The sequence below is a fragment of the Eschscholzia californica genome, unplaced genomic scaffold, assembly GCF_041429995.1.
Source record: "Eschscholzia californica isolate CP2 unplaced genomic scaffold, dmEscCali1.0.p SCAF_1, whole genome shotgun sequence".
In the NCBI taxonomy this organism is placed as follows: Eukaryota; Viridiplantae; Streptophyta; class Magnoliopsida; order Ranunculales; family Papaveraceae; genus Eschscholzia; species Eschscholzia californica.
Genome location: NW_028238198.1, coordinates 71,778,963 through 71,801,044, shown reverse-complemented (window position 1 = coordinate 71,801,044; position 22,082 = coordinate 71,778,963). Strand labels below are relative to the sequence as shown.

At 35.9% G+C, this 22,082-nt stretch overlaps 1 protein-coding gene across 1 annotated transcript; it reads left to right on the top strand.

Moving 5' to 3' along the window:
* The first annotated feature begins 2,451 nt into the window (after positions 1-2,451).
* Positions 2,452-6,507, top strand: LOC147568852 (protein IQ-DOMAIN 13-like). The gene is made up of 6 exons (XM_086655240.1): positions 2,452-2,952; positions 3,522-3,619; positions 3,696-4,037; positions 4,344-4,586; positions 4,953-5,084; positions 5,500-6,507. Exons 2-6 carry the CDS (start codon positions 3,545-3,547, stop codon positions 6,250-6,252), a joined length of 1,545 nt encoding a protein of 514 aa, XP_086511366.1. The 5' UTR covers positions 2,452-2,952; positions 3,522-3,544; the 3' UTR covers positions 6,253-6,507.
* The last annotated feature ends 15,575 nt before the right edge of the window (positions 6,508-22,082 follow it).

The following is a 22,082-nucleotide window of genomic DNA, read 5'->3' as shown; positions in this document are numbered from 1 at the left end:
ATTGATTGAAAATAAGACTAAGTACATCGATGTTACGGTGAGATACAATGCAGTTAGGCAAACAAGCAGTGAGAGTTGTGTTGTTATTCTTAGAGTTTGCAGTAAAGTTATGAGTTTTACTGCTAAACTTCCTAACATGCACAAGAGAAATACTAGTAAAAGATGGAAGTAGCTTCTGGATGTCCTTCAAAACATGTTTAGAATTCCAGTGGATCGAATTTCTTCTCCCATTCAAAGAGTGCAGGGGATCACTGGGGAGTGTAGAACTACATAGAGTGAAGATGTGAACCTTCTGCAGCGCATCCAACTCTGACGCAATGTACCTAATATAGCCAACCGATTCCTGTCTTGTAGTGAACAAAACGATCTGAATTTTTTTAGAGACACAGTCAAACATAACCTCGCCAAGATAGGATGAAAAAGGAAACTAAAACCTTCGATGAAAGTACTAGATTTCTAAGAAGTGGAACCAAAAAGCCCCAAAGTTACCCCTCAGACTTCTCTAGAAAGAGAAATAATGTCAGACCATTTTCCAAAAGAAAAAGAGTTTGATACCTGGAATATAGGGTTGCCAACCCAATCCGAGTTCGAAAATCCAACTGAGTCAGGAAATATAAGCAGTAAAACTGCCAATGGTGGAAGATAGGTAAGTAATCTGTGTTATATAAGAACAAGGAAATATTTAATGCCATTGGAATTATAGCATGAAAGACGAACATTGTCATAAACTAACATGGCTGTTTTGGGATATTATTTACTGCATACAATTTTATTTAGTCTTATACGTTAAGTAAGATAAATTTTGATCAGAACTTGGATCCACAACTTCACAAATTTAAAAAGAGATTAAGAACCACTAGATCAAAACCTAGTTAATTGCTATTCTCACCCGCTTCATTTGTTGTAAGATGACATTTTGTTTTAATTTTTTAGATGATGAGGGTCTAGATCAAATCACTGGTTATCCAAGTGTAAAGATGAGCAATCTAAGATTTTAATGACCTTTTTCACAAAAAATTCCAATTTTGTGCCCGTAATCAATCATCTGAAACATTTATACGACCCTTTTACAAAATATTCCTAATGTAAAGGCAAAATTATATAAATTAAACGAACTTTAATTTTAAAAATCACTAAGCTAATAAAACAATCGATTACCCCATAATTAAAGATCAAGACATAATAATCATATGAATGTTCTCGCTATTAGATTTAAAATTTTAACCTTATACTTTGTAATGGATGCTCTTTAGATTTTGGCCTAAGTTTCAATTATGTTAATTGTAAACCAAAACTTTGTTATTAACTAATAGAAATTGTACTGAGAATCTGATAATGAGCTAGGTTCCAAATTTAATCTTACATATTCTATTAGAAATTGATCATCATTTGTGGTTTTAGAGTTTTAGGTTGGTGAAAGAAGATGCCTAATTATTTGGATTAATTATCCTCTAACTAGGTTTATAATTGTTATTGTTGCAACAAAAATAAAAGGTTTGTAATTATTATTATTATTATATTCATAATTTAAGGTTGCTTATAAGCTACTCAAAAACATGTGATCTTAGAAGGTACAACTTAAAATCAAGGGGAGACTTAGGTGATCTTTGAACCTACTTGGCTACTTATATGTATCAAAAAGAGGATCTATCTACTTAAATTGAAATTAAGAAAATCATTAAATAACTAAATCAAAGGATCTATCTACTATTGTTGTTTTCTTTCATTTAATTATTCTTCTACACAAGTTCACGAGAGATGCACTTAAATATTCTAGAAGTGGCAACCTAATTAAACACCAATTTATTTTACTAAAACTTATAACCTTTGTTTTTTTGGGTAAGTTAAATCAACTAAAACTTACTCATTTTCATCTAAAAAACTAAAATAAAATGTGTAAGAAAAATCTCTCCAAAATTTCAATGGTAAGACATAATATTTAGAGTCTTAGAGACAAGTGCATAATAGTTGAGCCAAATAAAAATTTATTTTGCATGAATGTACCCAATTATGAGAAATTGGTCACTTTTTTTTTTTTGTTGAAAGTAAGAGAAATTGGTCACTTGATCAAAATTTATATGCCTAGATATTATAATGGGAATATTGGTGAACATATTATAGGCTTATTTTTGGTGGAAAAAGGCCCATCAATTTTTATTGTTGCAACAACTCTTCTTTTAAGTTTTGTACAAATTTCCATAGTTTTGTACGCGTAAAAGTTTGTTCAAAATAGGCGCAAATGTTGTATATAATTTTTTTTGTTAACTCAATATAAGACACAAATCTACAACAATAATGATTTGGCTTTTTGGATGAAAATTAACACAAAATTGGGTCTTTCTTGTATTCATTTTATTATGTGATGTGGGGTTATTGAATATTCAATGGTCCCTGCACTATGATATCATGCTTTTTAACACTAAGAACCAGTAGTTGGTCTAACTTCCAAACACACCATAATTCACATAATATAATATGCAAAGTGAGAGGGAAAGGAAGGATAAAAAACAGAACAATTTCCTCTAAGTAGCATTGCTGTCTATGTAAGCTTTCTACCCAACCAAGTCAAGTTTGTTGGGTTGTCATGGAGTGAGAAAGTGGCCAACTCTTCCATCATCAAACCTAAAAAAGATAGGTAAAAGATTAAAATTATAAATTCTCTACCCCTCCATAGAAAGTGAAAATCAAGAGAGAGAGAGAGAGAAAGAAAAAGGTGGAACTTTTTTTTCTTTACAAGGAAGAACTATATTCAAAGTTGGAAAGTAGAAAAAGAAAAACAAAAAAGTAAAATGGAGGAAAAGGGTATTTGGTGTTGGAAGAAAGAAGGAGGAAGAAGAGAAGAAGGCTGATCCATTTCTCTTCTTACCCTTTTCTCTTATTTTTCTCAAGAACAGTTTAGCTTTTCTTTAAGGGTTTCTAAAAGCTGCAGCTTGAAAGTAAAATTTGGTTGAGGTACTCTCTTTCTCTCTCTCATGTGTGTGTGTGTGTGTGTGACAGTGTGAGTGAGGGCATCTATGTGACTATGCCCCTTGATTTGTGGAGAAAGATGACCTTAATTTGTTTTGATGTTTGGGGCCTCAACCAAAATTTTATTCCCAAATTGTTATCTATATTTACATGAATTTTCTTTAATTTATTTTAGTTCTTGACTTCTTGTTGCTCAAAAGTTATTATTTTTTCTAAGAGGAGAGAGATAGAGAATTAAATCTTGAATACCTTGTCACAAACCAATTATGAATCCTTTGATCATGAAAATTGAGTGATTACTTTTGGGTTTTTTGTATAGTGACTTTTTAATACATTTTCTAACAAGGTCTAACTTCAAATATATCCTACAATATAAGTTTATAGTATGTGTCTGAATTATCATATGAATTGTTTGCTAGAAAAATTACTATTTGAATATAATCTCATCTTAGTCGAGGGAATTCGTGCATATGTTAACGCGGACGGCTTTGATATGTTATATTTTCGAAATCAGGGTTGAAGTTTGAAACATGGAAATATTATTCTTTTTGCAGGGTGAAACTAGTGATGTAAGATAATGGGGAAGAAAGGGAATTGGTTTTCTGCAATCAAAAGGGTTTTCACACCCAACTCCAAAGAAAAAGTTGTCAATGTGAGTGCTCATTTAGGTCTTATTTGTAGCAACTCCACAGTAAGGAAGTCAAATTTGATTATGTATGATTTTGCAGGAGTTAGACAAGAAAACAACAAAGAAAAAGAAATGGGGATTAGGGATGTTAAGGCATGGAGATACCCATTCTTTCATCCCAATCTACAGAGAACCAAGCAGTATCGAAAAAATACTCGGGGAAGCTGAAAAGGAACGACAAAGAGTACAACCGAGTGGGTCGTCGTTGGATCAACGAGGGACACATTCATTGCCTTCCAGAGTTGTGCATCACTACGAACAAATTAACCAAAATCATGACACTAGAAACAACAATAACTCCAATATCCATGACAGAGTACCAACCTTAGAAGATCGCCATAATGCAGCCATTAAGATACAATCAATGTATAGAGGTTATATGGTTAGTTGCTTCTTCTTGTCAACTTTTTCTAATTTCATACAGATAGAGAATTTGACTATAATGACATGCCATCTTGTTATAATATAGTGTCAAATCAAGTTGATGTTTAGGAATGCTTTCTACATCAATTAGGTCGAATTTAATCACAAATTTTAGTTTATGCGTCCACATAATGACAAATATACCCTTTTCTATTAAATCAAAAACAATTTACAACTCTGTTATCACTTTGTGTATGGTAAAATCAGATAAAACATTCCATAAATAGTTTTTACCACATTAATTTTGAAATTTTGGGTATGGCAGGCTAGGAGGAGCTTTAGAGCTTTGAAGGGTCTAGTTAGACTTCAAGGAGTGGTTAGAGGGCAAAGTGTGAAGCGACAGACGATGAACGCCATGAAATACATGCAACTACTTGTGAAAGTTCAGACTCGAATACAGTCAAGGAGGGTCCAGACGTTGGAAACCCAAGCTCTGCAACGCCAGAATCTACACGATAACGAGAAGGAGCTTGAGAATAATTTGGCTACGTGGCTCTTGACTCAAACAGTAAGTTCTGAACTCCAAAATGTCTCCGTATTTGTGAATCTCTTCTATTTGGGTCGGCCGGGAAATGATCCACACACTAATTAACGTAAAAGTATATCCAGTACATTCGCTGGTAAAAGCATTTCAATTGGTTTTTCTTTCATTCTTGTTGGTTTATGTGAAGTGGCCGAAACGACATTCTTTTAAGGCAATATTAAACACTGGCATATTCTGTAATTTTCTCAAACGTTTCCAAATACGAACAAGTAGGAACCAACCCGAAAAATGGATGTATATTGATCTTTACCCAAGATTATTTTATTTTACTTTTTCGATTTAGATTTTGAATTGATGGGGAAAATAGTAATTAGAAAGTGTTTGATGCAGTCTGAAAGAGGACAACAAGAAGAATGGGATGATAGCAGGCTCACAAAGGAGGAAGTAGATGCAAGGCTACAAAGAAAGGTAGAGGCTATCATCAAAAGGGAAAGAGCCTTGGCTTATGTTCAATCCCACAAGGTATTATATCACTTGACTTCTCTATCCACTCTCTTGATTAATTTTGTGGGCTTGCAACTTAACCAATTGGCAATGAGTAAAGCGGCTCTAGATATAAATTCTAGGTCATGAGACTTCATGTTGTCCATGCGGGGCCATTCCTCCATGTCCCTCACTCGTGGCTTAAAGAGTGTATGCCCGGCCGTTAGGCCTGTCACACATGGGCAGTCCTAGCTCTGTTACCATACCAATTTTTCGAGCGTCCAACTCAAGTGGGCTGACCCTAGAGATTATCTTCTTGGTCATGGAACTTCCGATCATATGTGTGACTACTCTCATGTACTTACCGATAATCCTATAATCAGCATAGAAATGGAGCCTAAAAGCATGAAATCTTAGGTAGTATATATAATTGATTCTTCTTCTTTTCCACCAGTTGATGCAAGGAACTCCAAAATCAACTCAGACAGGGTTAGCGGAGATTCAGGCTGGTAAATTCCCATGGTGGTGGAACTGGATCGAGCGAGAACTTTCAGAAAATCACTCTGAATATCAATCTATAAAGAACGGACGATTTTCCGAAATTCAATCTACAGAAACAAAGAACTATGTAACACCACCACGTAAACCGACTCAATATCCCGATCATAGACAACCAGAATCAAGCAACTCTAAGCAACCAAGTTTCAGACTCGAGAATCTCGATTCACTGACACCAAGATCATTAAAATCACCTGTTGCAATCATGGCAAAGTCGAAGAAAGAACCTGTTTTTTCAACTAAAGCATCACATCCAAACAAATCCACACCAGTAAATCACCCAAAAGCGATGTCCATTAATGGAGCTGAATTTCCAGTGAGAGATAATGACAGTCTAACAAGCTGCCCACCATTTTCGGTGCCGAATTATATGACACCAACTATTTCTGCGAAAGCGAAAGTAAGATCTCATAGTCCTAAAGGAAGATTGTCTGCAAGTCAGACTCCTGACCAGAAAAGACGACTTTCGTTTCCTCTTACACAAAGCATTGGTTCTATAAGATGGAGCAAGGGGTCATTGTTCTCAAACAAGGACTCAAGTTCTCAAACGGCACTGGGAAAGAACCAGACTCTTCATTCTATAGGTAATGTGAGTTTGGATTCCACAACTTCTTTGCCTGTTGGAATTGGTAGGAGGCCATTCAAGTAATAAATATGAGTGCTCTTTGTGTGATTTTCTTTTATAGATATGGGTTCTCTTTTTCCTTTTTTCGGATTTTGAGTGGGGTGCTTTCTTTTGAGTATTCTTAACCTTGTTTGGTACTAATCATATATATAGGAAGTGATGGTGGTTGTAGTGAAGAGAAATGAGTTTCAAGGTAGAACATATGGAGTACATATTTCTGCTCTTGGATTACTTCAAAACAGATGATTATTATAACTGAGTTTATGCTATGTATTTGTATATATAAACTTTTCATGATTTTCGCATTTCACCCTTCACTTACAGGATTAGAGATTCAAGTGTTATGTGCTTAGTGAAACACAGTTGTTGTCATCGGAATACAGGTATACAACAGAGTGTTACCTTCCTTCTATAGGTAATGTGAGTATCGACTTTCATCTAATGTTCCGACGAGACACTTCTCCAATAAGAAATCAGCATTCACCCAGGCATGATATTTATCTATAATGGTTTTACAAGTGTGATGCTATCTTAGTGAAGGATACTGAACAAAGAAGTGCAATCTTTTCCTGCCGCCTTTAACAGCATATCGACACCTAGAATAATACAGATACAATCAACTCAAAAATGTCATTTAAAAGCAATTTGTATTAGTAAAGTTGAATGCTAGACATGCTAAACTGGTAAACTTCAATGGAATTGAGCATGCATCAACTACAAAGCATTGGAATCAAATCAAAAGGTATTAAGTCGATAACATATTAAAATTTGTAAATTTTTTTGGGAACTGTGAGAGGCAGTTTCAAATAGGAGAGGCGGTTGGTATAGGCGGTTTTTTGGTTTCCGTTATAGGCGGTTTAGATGGGCATTAGGCGGTTTAGATGGTTTCTAATTTCCTAAATCCTACTAGTCGGTGGAACCAATTGCCTAATTGAGTCGGCTTATATTATTTTATAAATAGGGGTATTGAGAGCCTACAACAAAACACCAACACAAACAACAACTCTTCTTTAGAGAGCAAGAGTGAGAGAAATTTTTCATAGTTTTTGAGCGGTGTTAAATTTCTCGGTCGTCGAAGATTTAGTATAGAAGGTTATTACTATACGGTACCATCTTGGGACGAACTTGCGGATTGTGTTAGTCGTCTTGATCTATCCTTCAATAAAGATTTCTTGTTCACCCGAAGACGTAGGCTTTAAAGCCGAACCTCGTTAAATTCTGTTCGCATATTTGATTTTGACTTAGCTTTTCGATTAATCTTCTTAATCGGATCAATTTCTAGGATAGGTTCGATAGCTTCCGCGACTTTTAGTTATAACAATTGGTATCAGAGCCTTGTTGAAATTGAACGAAGAGAAGATGGGATCGAGAAGTGGTACGGTCAAATCAGGGAAATATGAGATAGAGAAGTTCAATGGGAAAAACGATTTTTCTTATTGGCGGATGCAGATGAAGAATCTGTTAATCTCGCAGAAATTACACAAGACGTTGACGGGAAAGAAACCAGGAGATATGTCAGATGAGGATTGGGAAGAGTTAGACCTCGAAGCACGAGCTACCATTATGTTGTGTCTTGAGAGGGACGTGGCGTTCCTAGTAGACGAAGAAACAACGGCGGCGGGTGTGTGGTTAAAGCTAGAAAGCAGTTTCATGACGAAAACTTTAACGAATCGGGTCTACTTAAAATCCAAATTATTCACATGTAGAATGGAAGAGGGTTCTTCTATTCAGGAATATGTGAATAGGTTTGACAGGATTATCTCAGATTTGAAGGATATTGATGTTAAGGTTGAGGATGAGGACCAAGCCCTCATATTGTTACTTTCATTGCCTAAATCCTATGAGAACCTTGTTCAAACTTTGATGCTTGTTGGTGATAGTCTAAGCATGGAAGAGACGAGAAATTCGTTATTAGCGGATGACCTTCGTAAGGTTGCTACTAGCAGTATGGCGTCGGGTGGAGTAGACAAGGATCAAGCACAAGGGTTGTTTGTAACGAGGGGGAGGAGTAATGAAAGGGGAAAGGGAAAGGGCGGGAAATCTAGATCCAAATCTAGAGGCTCTTTCAAGAAAACGTGCTTTAGTTGTGGTGAGCTTGACCACTTTAAAGCGGCTTGTCCAAAGAGAAAGTTGAAGCAAAAGAACGAAGGCTACAAGGAGAAACAAGAGATGCAAGAGGCAGGATATGTGTCAGAAGAAGCGGACGAATGTTTCTCGGTGACAGAGGTGTCTGAGAAGATCTTCGATAAGTGGATGCTTGATTCAGGGGCGTCACACCATATGTGCCCAAATAGGGAGTTGTTTACTACCTATAGGAGTATAGATGGTGGTACAGTTATACTGGGTGATGATAGTATATGTAAAACTGTGGGACTCGGAACAATACGGATCAAGATGCACGATGGAGTTGTGAGAACATTGACAAACGTAAGACACATACCCGATTTGCGGAAAAATCTAATTTCCCTTGATGTGTTGGAGCGGAACGGCTGTAAGATAATTATAGAGAATGGCTCCATAAAAGTAGTTAAGGGTTCTTTGGTAGTAATGAGAGGTACTCGTTACGGTAATTTATACAAACTTTTGGGGACAACAATTACAGGAGATGTAGCAGTAGGAATCAATGGAAGGGATCCAACGGCTTGTACGAGGCTTTGGCATATGCGCCTTGGGCATATGTCAGAAAAGGGTCTATCTTTGATGTGCGGGAAGGCTTGTTGAAGGACATGAAGAAGCCTTGCATGGAGTTTTGTGAGCATTGTGTGTTCGGGAAGGCACACAGGGTGACGTTCTCTACAAGCAAGCACAAGAGCAAAGAGGTATTAGACTACGTACATACCGATGTCTGGGGACCGACAAAGTTACCTTCCAAGGGTGGTTCCAGGTATTTTGTTACATTCGTTGATGATCATTCGAGATTTGTCTGGCTTTATTTTCTAAAGCATAAGAGGTATTCAACACATTCCTGGTGTGGAAAGCAATGGTTGAGAACAAAACTGGTCGAAAGCTGAAGACGTTAAGATCGGATAATGGGACCGAGTACACGGATGGGGCATTCAAGGAGTTTTGTAATCAGGAAGGCATTGTGAGGCACTGGACAGTAGTAAACACACCTCAAATATGTCTCACAGACCCAAAAAAAGTTTGGGCAAAGATAGCACAAAAGGCCCAAAAGAGGGGTTTTGGGCCGGAAACAAAAAGGTGACTTTTTAGGCTCGGATATGGCTGAAAGTTTTAGGGACGGTTCCCTTAATAGGGAAGCTCAGATCTACCAGTTTTGATCTTGTTTGGACGTCCCTTCATCAAGGAATAAGGTGTGGAATTTCTTTAAGAGCTTTCTTACTCTACAACATCAAGTAGAGAGGAGAATGTGAGCTAATTCCCCAAAAGCTATCAACTAGTCAAGTAAAGAAGAGATGTTCTTCTTATCAAACCACCATTGGGGTTCTAACTAGCTTACAAGGTGGGAGATTAATTAGACCATTCGGTGTCCCAAGTAGAGGGGCTACAATTGAGGCTTTTGGTCTTCTCAAAGCGATTGGAAAGGTCCGAGGGAAAACTAGCGATTAAGGTGATCTCTAACTCTTAGTTGATTATTAGTTTATGCATGATGATCCTGGGCATACTAATGTTAGTCATGAGATGACTGAGATTCCGCTAACAAAATTAGTACACACCATCATGACCCAACACCCAGGTCATCGTACTCATGTCCTAGTCATCTCATTCATACATTAATTTTATCCTAGTCATATTGATGTGTTTTGTATAATAGATTATACAGATGTATGCGTGGTGGTCAATAAGTGGACAATCAATTTCTTATATGGACAACTATTTTGTATAGACAATCAGAAAAATTAATTTTTTTATGTGGACAACAGTTTTTAAAGGGACAACACTCTATTATATTTCACTCAAGTCTAAGAATTAGAAATTTATTTTAACTCCTCATTCTTTTATTCCATAATCCCTAGACTTTAGTCTTCTTATTCTACTACTTCTTCATGAGCAACAAATTTTTAGAGAGAGAAAACCTTTGAAATTGCACATTTTAATGCATGTTCATCTCCTCTTTCAATCCACCCAACACATAAGCCAATGATAAGAACATCCTTATTGTTATCGCTACCATTACAGAAATCCTAAATATAATTAAAAAACAAATTCTTCTATAAACTTTACCACATCCACTAAACCCAAGTATATCTTTATTCCTGAAACCATTTGTTGCCCTTTACTCCATCATAGGAGAGCCAACGTGGGCCGACTTCGATTTCCCAATGACTCCATGGAGGTTTGATGATCGACTTTAATTTAAAAGGAAACACTTGTTGTTGACATCCAAATACAATTGCTTCACTCTGTTTACAAAGAATTTCATAAGATGACAAACCTTTTATGTTGTCCATCCGTTGGTGGATGAGCGGAATACTGGTTGTATTTTCTTCTAGAAATACTACTGGTGAATCAAAGGTTGATATCAGGATAAAACCCTAACGTAAGGCTTAAGTTCGATCCAGAAAGAAAACGACTACTGTATAGATTTGAAACAAAGGTTTAAAGAAGAATAAGAAGACGATGAACATTAGGTTTTCTATTTTTAACTATTTTATGTTAATGGTCCTCAAATTAACTAGTGTTAATATTCAAGTCCTTATAGAGTTGTCTTCTTATTAAATCAAAGTCAACTAAGTCAAGCATAGTTGACTTGATTCGAACCGGTCAACTAAGTCAATCATAATTTCTTTTTATAGTTTTAATAAGTAATAAAATATGATTTACTTGAGTGATAGCATATCTAGAAATTAATGTGATTGTCACGACTATTCTTTTAATCAAATTTAAACATTCAAATTGATTTTCCTTTGATTCTCCTTTTAAAACAATATCTACTATAGAATATTAGGAGATCAATGTGATTGTTGTAAGCCCTACAAATAGAGTTGAATGACTAGATTCTTGAACACACAGGAAAAATTATAACTTCGAGTTCTTGAAAAAGTATTTTCCTCCAGTTTTTTCAAGCTATTGGAATGGCCAAATTCTCCTTCACCAATATTTTCTTTCTTGTTCTTGTTTTATTCTCCGGTTTGTTCCTTAACCTCTACTTTACAAGTACCAATTTTTTACAGGATTATGATGTATGTATAAACTTCTCTGGACATCTCACCTTGACGACCATAGACATGTTTCGCTCAACTTCGACCCACAAAAACCTCCTCCTATGAGAAGGCTATGTGTAGACGAGCAATACAAAAACATTAGTTTTGTTTATAACGTTTGTGTCTGGTTTTAATATTTTATCTCATTTTGTGGTGTAGTTTCAGCAATGGTGGTGCAACAAACACAAGCAGAAGCATGCTCAGAAGATGTACTTTCCAATGACAATAATTGTAACGTCGTTTTATGTTCCCAACTTTGCCATGACAAGCATGAAGATGGAATTGCAAGGTGTGACGACCACGAATGTGTTTGTCGCTATGATTGTCACTAATTCAAATAGAATATTTATATGTTCTATGCTTAAGATGAATAAATTCATGAATACTTAGTTATCTATGTTCTATTCCTTTCCTTATGTGTCTTATTCTTATTCTTCTTTATTCCAACTGATCCAAAATGAATATTTTAGGGTTATTTCCCAAATAGCCCCCAACTTTGTGACCGGCTTCTGCCTAGCCCCCTACTTTATAAAAAATACCCAGATGACTCCCTTTTTGAGTTTTCGTTATAACTCCGTTAACCAGTCATCATTTCTCTCTCCTCCATCTCACCATCTCTCTGTGCCACCTCATCTACTTGCCACCTCATCGTCTTTACCACGAAGGTCGGCCGCCGGCCAATTTTCCGGGCGCAGACCTTCAAACATAAAAAAAAATCCTTTCTTTCCGCTCTCTCTCTAAGAAAAGTGTAAAAAAAACTAATTTTCTTCTCCTCTCTCTATCTAGATCACAAATCTAGAGAGAGTGGAGACTATTGAAGGTCTCGCAGACCTTCAATGGCGGTCTGCGAAGAAAACAAATGTGGACAAATCAAACTTACCCATTATCTAAATATCCATAAATGAAGTAAAAAAACCTCTTGATTGCAAAATTGACAGATAATGATAACACGACATTAGAATAACATAAATGCCCTAATTCAATTAAATAAATTCAGTGTTTAATCACTCAATGAATCTGACCACATACTGCCTCGATGTTTCAAAGCATATGGAGCACTCTCTAAAGATCGATCGAAATGACTATGAACTTTATGCTTTTCATTCCCACTTTGATCAACAAGAGTGAGTTCAAATAAAGCCCTAACATCTGTACCTTCATTAGCTAAAGCAATAAAAACAGAGACATAAGATGAATTATTGATTAGACATGACAATGTCCCATTTAAGTCTCTTAACTCGGGTTAGTTAGTCCAATTCGAGCAGTTACTCTGATGAAGTGTTGTCTCTTTCGTCCAGGTGTCTTCTACCGAATTGAGCTCGAAAAATAGCTAAAATCATGTGAAAGACATGCTAGCGGCATTATGGTCATTTGTTGGTCGCTTGATGAGTAGCAGCTGAAAATACATGACCGCGCTCGAACGGGTTAAAAGTTAATCGTTTGTCTTTGACAGTTGTACTCGGTATCAAGAAAGTCTGAAAGACGTGACGTATCAGATGAGATACAAATTGACACGGAAATCGGGCATTCCACTTGTTCTAAGTACAAGTGGGAGTCTGAAGGAGATTTCCTTCGACCAAGAATGCAATGAAAGCAATTTTTCGGAAAGTAAAATTGATGAAGAAGATCAACAAGTCCGGTTGATTTTGGGGTCGTAATGTTTAGCTAGAAACCAACTACGATCGTCGAATTACGAAGTAATTCGCGGCTAAGTTCGACCGGATCCTACAACGGGTTACACATAACAATGGCTATTTAATCTGATGATATGACTAGTGGGAATGAGATATATAATCATGGGAGAGTCCCATAAATATGTCTCACAGACCCAAAAAAAATTTGGGCAAAGATAGCACAAAAGGCCCAAAAGAGGGGTTTTGGGCCGGAAACAAAAAGGTGACTTTTTAGGCTCGGATATGGTTGAAAGTTTTAGGGACGGTTCCCTTAATAGGGAAGCTCAGATCTACCAGTTTTGATCTTGTTTGGACGTCCCTTCATCAAGGAATAAGGTGTGGAATTTCTTTAAGAGCTTTCTTACTCTACAACATCAAGTAGAGAGGAGAATGTGAGCTAATTCCCCAAAAGCTATCAACTAGTCAAGTAAAGAAGAGATGTTCTTCTTATCAACCCACCATTGGGGTTCTAACTAGCTTACAAGGTGGGAGATTAAGTAGACCATTCGGTGTCCCAAGTAGAGGGGCTACAATTGAGGCTTTTGGTCTTCTCAAAGCGATTGGAAAGGTCCGAGGGAAAACTAGCGATTAAGGTGATCTCTAACTCTTAGTTGATTATTAGTTTATGCATGATGATCCTGGGCATACTAATGTTAGTCATGAGATGACTGAGATTCCGCTAACAAAATTAGTACACACCATCATGACCCAACACCCATGTCATCGTACTCATGTCCTAGTCATCTCATTCATACATTAATTTTATCCTAGTCATATTGATGTGTTTTGTATAATAGATTATACAGATGTATGCGTGGTGGTCAATACGTGGACAATCAATTTCTTATATGGACAACTATTTTGTATAGACAATCAGAAAAATTAATTTTTTTATGTGGACAACAGTTTTTAAAGGGACAACACTCTATTATATTTCACTCAAGTCTAAGAACTAGAAATTTATTTTAACTCCTCATTCTTTTATTCCATAATCCCTAGATTTAGTCTTCTTATTCTACTACTTCTTCATGAGCAACAAATTTTTAGAGAGAGAAAACCTTTGAAATTGCACATTTTAATGCATGTTCATCTCCTCTTTCAATCCACCCAACACATAAGCCAATGATAAGAACATCCTTATTGTTATCGCTACCATTACAGAAATCCTAAATATAATTAAAAAACAAATTCTTCTATAAACTTTACCACATCCACTAAATCCAAGTATATCTTTATTCCTGAAACCATTTGTTGCCCTTTACTCCATCATAGGAGAGCCAACGTGGGCCGACTTCGATTTCCCATGACTCCATGGAGGTTTGATGATCGACTTTAATTTAAAAGGAAACACTTGTTGTTGACATCCAAATACAATTGTTTCACTCTGTTTACAAAGAATTTCATAAGATGACAAACCTTTTATGTTGTCCATCCGTTGGTGGATGAGTGGAATACTGGTTGTATTTTCTTCTAGAAATACTACTGGTGAATCAAAGGTTGATATCAGGATAAAACCCTAACGTAAGGCTTAAGTTCGATCCAGAAAGAAAACGACTACTGTATATATTTGAAACAAAGGTTTAAAGAAGAATAAGAAGACGATGAACATTAGGTTTTCTATTTTTAACTATTTTATGTTAATGGTCCTCAAATTAACTAGTGTTAATATTCAAGTCCTTATAGAGTTGTCTTCTTATTAAATCAAAGTCAACTAAGTCAAGCATAGTTGACTTGATTCGAACCGGTCAACTAAGTCAATCATAATTTCTTTTTATAGTTTTAATAAGTAATAAAATATGATTTACTTGAGTGATAGCATATCTAGAAATTAATGTGATTGTCACGACTATTCTTTTAATCAAATTTAAACATTCAAATTGATTCTCCTTTGATTCTCCTTTTAAAACAATATCTACTATAGAATATTAGGAGATCAATGTGATTGTTGTAAGCCCTACAAATAGAGTTGAATGACTAGATTCTTGAACACACAGGAAAAATTATAACTTCGAGTTCTTGAAAAAGTATTTTCCTCCAGTTTTTTCAAGCTATTGGAATGGCCAAATTCTCCTTCACCAATATTTTCTTTCTTGTTCTTGTTTTATTCTCCGGTTTGTTCCTTAACCTCTACTTTACAAGTACCAATTTTTTACAGGATTATGATGTATGTATAAACTTCTCTGGACATCTCACCTTGACGACCATAGACATGTTTCGCTCAACTTCGACCCACAAAAACCTCCTCCTATGAGAAGGCTATGTGTAGACGAGCAATACAAAAACATTAGTTTTGTTCATAAAGTTTGTGTCTGGTTTTAATATTTTATCTCATTTTGTGGTGTAGTTTCAGCAATGGTGGTGCAACAAACACAAGCAGAAGCATGCACAGAAGATGTACTTTCCAATGACAATAATTGTAACGTCGTTTTATGTTCCCAACTTTGCCATGACAAGCATGAAGATGGAATTGCAAGGTGTGACGACCACGAATGTGTTTGTCGCTATGATTGTCACTAATTCAAATAGAATATTTATATGTTCTATGCTTAAGATGAATAAATTCATGAATATTTAGTTATCTATGTTCTATTCCTTTCCTTATGTGTCTTATTCTTATTCTTCTTTATTCCAACTGATCCAAAATGAATATTTTAGGGTTATTTCCCAAATAGCCCCCAACTTTGTGACCGGCTTCTGCCTAGCCCCCTACTTTATAAAAAATACCCAGATGACTCCCTTTTTGAGTTTTCGTTATAACTCCGTTAACCAGTCATCATTTCTCTCTCCTCCATCTCACCATCTCTCTGTGCCACCTCATCTACTTGCCACCTCATCGTCTTTACCACGAAGGTCGGCCGCCGGCCAATTTTCCGGGCGCAGACCTTCAAACATAAAAAAAAAAATCCTTTCTTTCCGCTCTCTCTCTAAGAAAAGTGTAAAAAAAACTAATTTTCTTCTCCTCTCTCTATCTAGATCACAAATCTAGAGAGAGTGGAGACTATTGAATGTCTCGCAGACCTTCAATGGCGGTCTGCGAAGAAAACAAATGTGGACAAATCAAACTTACCCATTATCTAAATATCCATAAATGAAGTAAAAAAAACCTCTTGATTGCAAAATTGACAGATAATGATAACACGACATTAGAATAATATAAATGCCCTAATTCAATTAAATAAATTCAGTGTTTAATCACTCAATGAATCTGACCACATACTGCCTCGATGTTTCAAAGCATATGGAGCACTCTCTAAAGATCGATCGAAATGACTATGAACTTTATGTTTTTCATTCCCACTTTGATCAACAAGAGTGAGTTCAAATAAAGCCCTAACATCTGTACCTTCATTAGCTAAAGCAATAAAAACAGAGACATAAGATGAATTATTGATTAAACATGACAATGTCCCATTTAAGTCTCTTAACTCGGGTTAGTTAGTCCAATTCGAGCAGTTACTCTGATGAAGTGTTGTCTCTTTCGTCCAGGTGTCTTCTACCGAATTGAGCTCGAAAAATAGCTAAAATCATGTGAAAGACATGCTAGCGGCATTATGGTCATTTGTTGGTCGCTTGATGAGTAGCAGCTGAAAATACATGACCGCGCTCGAACGGGTTAAAAGTTAATCGTTTGTCTTTGACAGTTGTACTCGGTATCAAGAAAGTCTGAAAGACGTGACGTATCAGATGAGATACAAATTGACACGGAAATCGGGCATTCCACTTGTTCTAAGTACAAGTGGGAGTCTGAAGGAGATTTCCTTCGACCAAGAATGCAATGCGAGCAATTTTTCGGAAAGTAAAATTGATGAAGAAGATCAACAAGTCCGGTTGATTTTGGGGTCGTAATGTTTAGCTAGAAACCAACTACGATCGTCGAATTACGAAGTAATTCGCGGCTAAGTTCGACCGGATCCTACAACGGGTTACACATAACAATGGCTATTTAATCTGATGATATGACTAGTGGGAATGAGATATATAATCATGGGAGAGTCCCATAAATATGTCTCACAGACCCAAAAAAAATTTGGGCAAAGATAGCACAAAAGGCCCAAAAGAGGGGTTTTGGGCCGGAAACAAAAAGGTGACTTTTTAGGCTCGGATATGGCTGAAAGTTTTAGGGACGGTTCCCTTAATAGGGAAGCTCAGATCTACCAGTTTTGATCTTGTTTGGACGTCCCTTCATCAAGGAATAAGGTGTGGAATTTCTTTAAGAGCTTTCTTACTCTACAACATCAAGTAGAGAGGAGAATGTGAGCTAATTCCCAAAAAGCTATCGACTAGTCAAGTAAAGAAGAGATGTTCTTCTTATCAAACCACCATTGGGGTTCTAACTAGCTTACAAGGTGGGAGATTAAGTAGACCATTCGGTGTCCCAAGTAGAGGGGCTACAATTGAGGCTTTTGGTCTTCTCAAAGCGATTGGAAAGGTCCGAGGGAAAACTAGCGATTAAGGTGATCTCTAACTCTTAGTTGATTATTAGTTTATGCATGATGATCCTGGGCATACTAATGTTAGTCATGAGATGACTGAGATTCCGCTAACAAAATTAGTACACACCATCATGACCCAACACCCAGGTCATCGTACTCATGTCCTAGTCATCTCATTCATACATTAATTTTATCCTAGTCATATTGATGTGTTTTGTATAATAGATTATACAGATGTATGCGTGGTGGTCAATAAGTGGACAATCAATTTCTTATATGGACAACTATTTTGTATAGACAATCAGAAAAATTAATTTTTTTATGTGGACAACAGTTTTTAAAGGGACAACACTCTATTATATTTCACTCAAGTCTAAGAATTAGAAATTTATTTTAACTCCTCATTCTTTTATTCCATAATCCCTAGATTTAGTCTTCTTATTCTACTACTTCTTCATGAGCAACAAATTTTTAGAGAGAGAAAACCTTTGAAATTGCACATTTTAATGCATGTTCATCTCCTCTTTCAATCCACCCAACACATAAGCCAATGATAAGAACATCCTTATTGTTATCGCTACCATTACAGAAATCCTAAATATAATTAAAAAACAAATTCTTCTATAAACTTTACCACATCCACTAAACCCAAGTATATCTTTATTCCTGAAACCATTTGTTGCCCTTTACTCCATTATAGGAGAGCCAACGTGGGCCGACTTCGATTTCCCTTGACTCCATGGAGGTTTGATGATCGACTTTAATTTAAAAGGAAACACTTGTTGTTGACATCCAAATACAATTGCTTCACTCTGTTTACAAAGAATTTCATAAGATGACAAACCTTTTATGTTGTCCATCCGTTGGTGGATGAGTGGAATACTGGTTGTATTTTCTTCTAGAAATACTACTGGTGAATCAAAGGTTGATATCAGGATAAAACCCTAACGTAAGGCTTAAGTTCGATCCAGAAAGAAAACGACTACTGTATAGATTTGAAACAAAGGTTTAAAGAAGAATAAGAAGACGATGAACATTAGGTTTTCTATTTTTAACTATTTTATGTTAATGGTCCTCAAATTAACTAGTGTTAATATTCAAGTCCTTATAGAGTTGTCTTCTTATTAAATCAAAGTCAACTAAGTCAAGCATAGTTGACTTGACTCGAACCGGTCAACTAAGTCAATCATAATTTTTTTTATAGTTTTAATAAGTAATAAAATATGATTTACTTGAGTGATAGCATATCTAGAAATTAATGTGATTGTCACGACTATTCTTTTAATCAAATTTAAACATTCAAATTGATTATCCTTTGATTCTCCTTTTAAAACAATATCTACTATAGAATATTAGGAGATCAATGTGATTGTTGTAAGCCCTACAAATAGAGTTGAATGACTAGATTCTTGAACACACAGGAAAAATTATAACTTCGAGTTCTTGAAAAAGTATTTTCCTCCAGTTTTTTCAAGTTATTGGAATGGCCAAATTCTACTTCACCAATATTTTCTTTCTTGTTCTTGTTTTATTCTCCGGTTTGTTCCTTAACCTCTACTTTTCATCCCTAATGAGTCTTTTCAAACTTCGACTTAAATGTCAAATTTGATAGCACTAAACAAAATTTCTTAACTATTACCAATCGCATCGTTCTCAATCTTGGTGTGTGTGTGTGTGTTACATCTAGTGATGTTTAAAAGGTTCGGCCGGGCCTAGCCAAAGTTTTGAAACGATTTTCTTCAAATAATTTTGGGAATGAATTTAATATGATTTTATGAGAAAAATAAATATGACATGATCTAGAAAAGATTGTTGGAAAGATTTTGGGTATAGTTAGTAGTTAAAGGGATATTATTTACATAAATAAGTTTAGAAAAGATTGTTGGAAAGATTCTTTTGAATTGATTTTAGAAATTACTTTGTGAAAATAACTAATAGAAGGCGATTTACATGACTAAACTAATAAGTTTAGGAAAGATATTTTGAAAAGATTTTTGGAAAGTGATTTTGGAAATTACTTTTTAAAAATGATTAATAGAGGATGATTTACATAAATAGGTGAATAAGTTTGAGAAAGATTTTTGAAAATATTTTGTGGAAGTGATTTTAGAAATTAAGTTTTGGAAATAAGCAATATGAGTATTTAAGAGATTAGAGATGCTCACCAAGATCCTCTAGTGGAGAGGGTTCCTTATCTTTAGCTGTTGTTTTAACTCCATCGCGCTTATTTTCGCTCTCTTCATACTTTTTGTAGTTATTGGGCCGAAGTTCGGGGTCAATGCCCCTTACCCAACTTGCGGCGTAAAACCTAGAAGCTTCCTTCAAGGCCTAGAGAACATAAGAAAACCTAGAAGGTAAACACAAAATTTCTACACCCACTAGCATTGCCTAAGGTCACACCGCTAGGACAAGTGATAATCAACCATCTTTTGAAAGTTCATATCACAAACGACACGGTTTATGTTGGGCACCCCAAGAAAATTTACTTCTCATATACTATGGTATTACATTAAACGTTCTTTCCAAGTCAATTTTCTTCGCTTTTTGATATGAGGTGGATCTGGCAAAGATGAAAGAAAGGCGATTTCCTTTAGATCATATCGAACATAATCGTACATTTTCCTACAGACAACCTTCAACTTCATTTCGCACTTTTCCACTATCCTATACAAAAAGCAACAAAACAAGAAACATATTACATTTGTAAACTCGTATAACAAACTTAACAAAATGTAACTTCACTACGCAACACAACAAAGGAAGACATGGACCAGAATTTTGTCCAGTATCTCTCTCTCTCTCTTCTTACTCAGTTATCTCTCTCTAACCGTTTTCTCAGATCTGAGTTTTTCCTCCGGCGAAGGGTCTTCCCTTCCCCGGAACCCTTTTACCTTTCTTTAGTAGTTTGTTATCTTTCTATATATAGTTTCTAGGAGGCCGACCTTGAGAAACTGAGAAATCGTCCTGCAATTTCTTTATTATATACTAGATTACTAAGTATATGAAGTTTGTTGATTGTTCTTTCTTTGCTTGCCAATGAAACTTGGGCCTCTCTAAATGTTGTTTCATAGACAGTGAAACCCTAGATTATAATCTCTGGAAGCTTCATCGAAACCCCAACAAGATTCAATCAAACTCGGAAGAGATCTAAACACTAAGGGTTAGGGTTTCCACTTACTTGGAGTTCAACCGAAACCACAAGAGATTTTGTGTTGCTTGCATTCTAATCATAGTCCCTAGGGTTTCGATCTGCTCTAACTCTGTATCTAAGAAATGGTTTCAACAAATACAAGACGCATATGGATCTGAAAGGAGGATCGAATACTAATACTTTTTTATTACTCAGCCCTAGGTATTCGTAAAGGAGCATCCTTCTCTGAGATCAAATCCGCTTACCAGGAACTTGGTGATTGAAACGGTATCCAGATAAGTCTGGAACAAATCCGTCGATTACAGGAGATGCTGAGAAACGAGTTCAACTAATACAAGAGGCATATTCAGTTTTCTCGGGTTAAGAAAAAGGATCAAATGTATGATGTTGGATTATACGATCCGTTTGAAGAAGAAGAAAATGGATTTGCTGAGTTCATGCAAGAGATGTTATCTATGATGAACAATGTCATGCCAGGAGAGAGTGTTTTCAGTTGTTCTATATACTTAGTGCAATAAAGGTTATGCTTCTTTGTTGGTCTTTAGAGCCTGTTTTGTTGGTCTTTAGGACCCTTTTGTTATTTCGTTTTTAATTAGACCGAGTGTTTTGATCATGGACTACTATTGGGAGTTTCTTCATCAACTTACAACTCTCTCTACCGATGTACCGGATTGAGAGGCGCATACCGGAGATCTGCATGCCGACGGTTGACGGCGAGAAGAGAAGAAGGTGAAAGAAGCATCGGTGTTAAAACTACCATCAGATGATTAGTGGCGACTGCACCAGAAGTAGCCCACCAGTTAGATCAGGCAGCTCTAGAGGCACCCCAAGTGGGCATAACTTGTCTTGTTTGTTCGGTTTTAGTTGTGTCTTTGTTTTCAACTTCATGATGTAATTCTCATTAGCCTTTTGGCCTTTAAATGAAGTTTGATTTCCCCAAAAAAAAAAAAAACAAAGGAAGACATGGTTTCATTCTGAAAATAAATTGGAAATTCTAAATCTGCAGAACTAAAAATGCATAAATTGAATCCACATATATTAATATAACCAAATCGAATTCCAAAATAGCGATATTGCTATAATCTATCTATCTAACTAAGATGTTAGCCTATACAAGACTACCCTTACATGATCGTTAAGACCAAAATGAATCAAAAACAATAGAAATTTTTTTTGAAAACTTCCAAGAACAGATCAAGAGAACCCTCAAACAAGTTACAATTTGGAAACAACCCAAATCATTAAATTAACTAGGAACACAATATATTAGGAATCAGTAAGCAATTACTTATAGATAAGAGGAAGGCTAACCCTAAAGATCTGAATGAGAGAAGTAACTGAGAGAGCTGAACTTCCGATGTTTGTAATTTGATGTGTTCAAAGAGATGGGAAGGAGATTAGAATCCGATGAAGATGGTAACTCAACCACTGT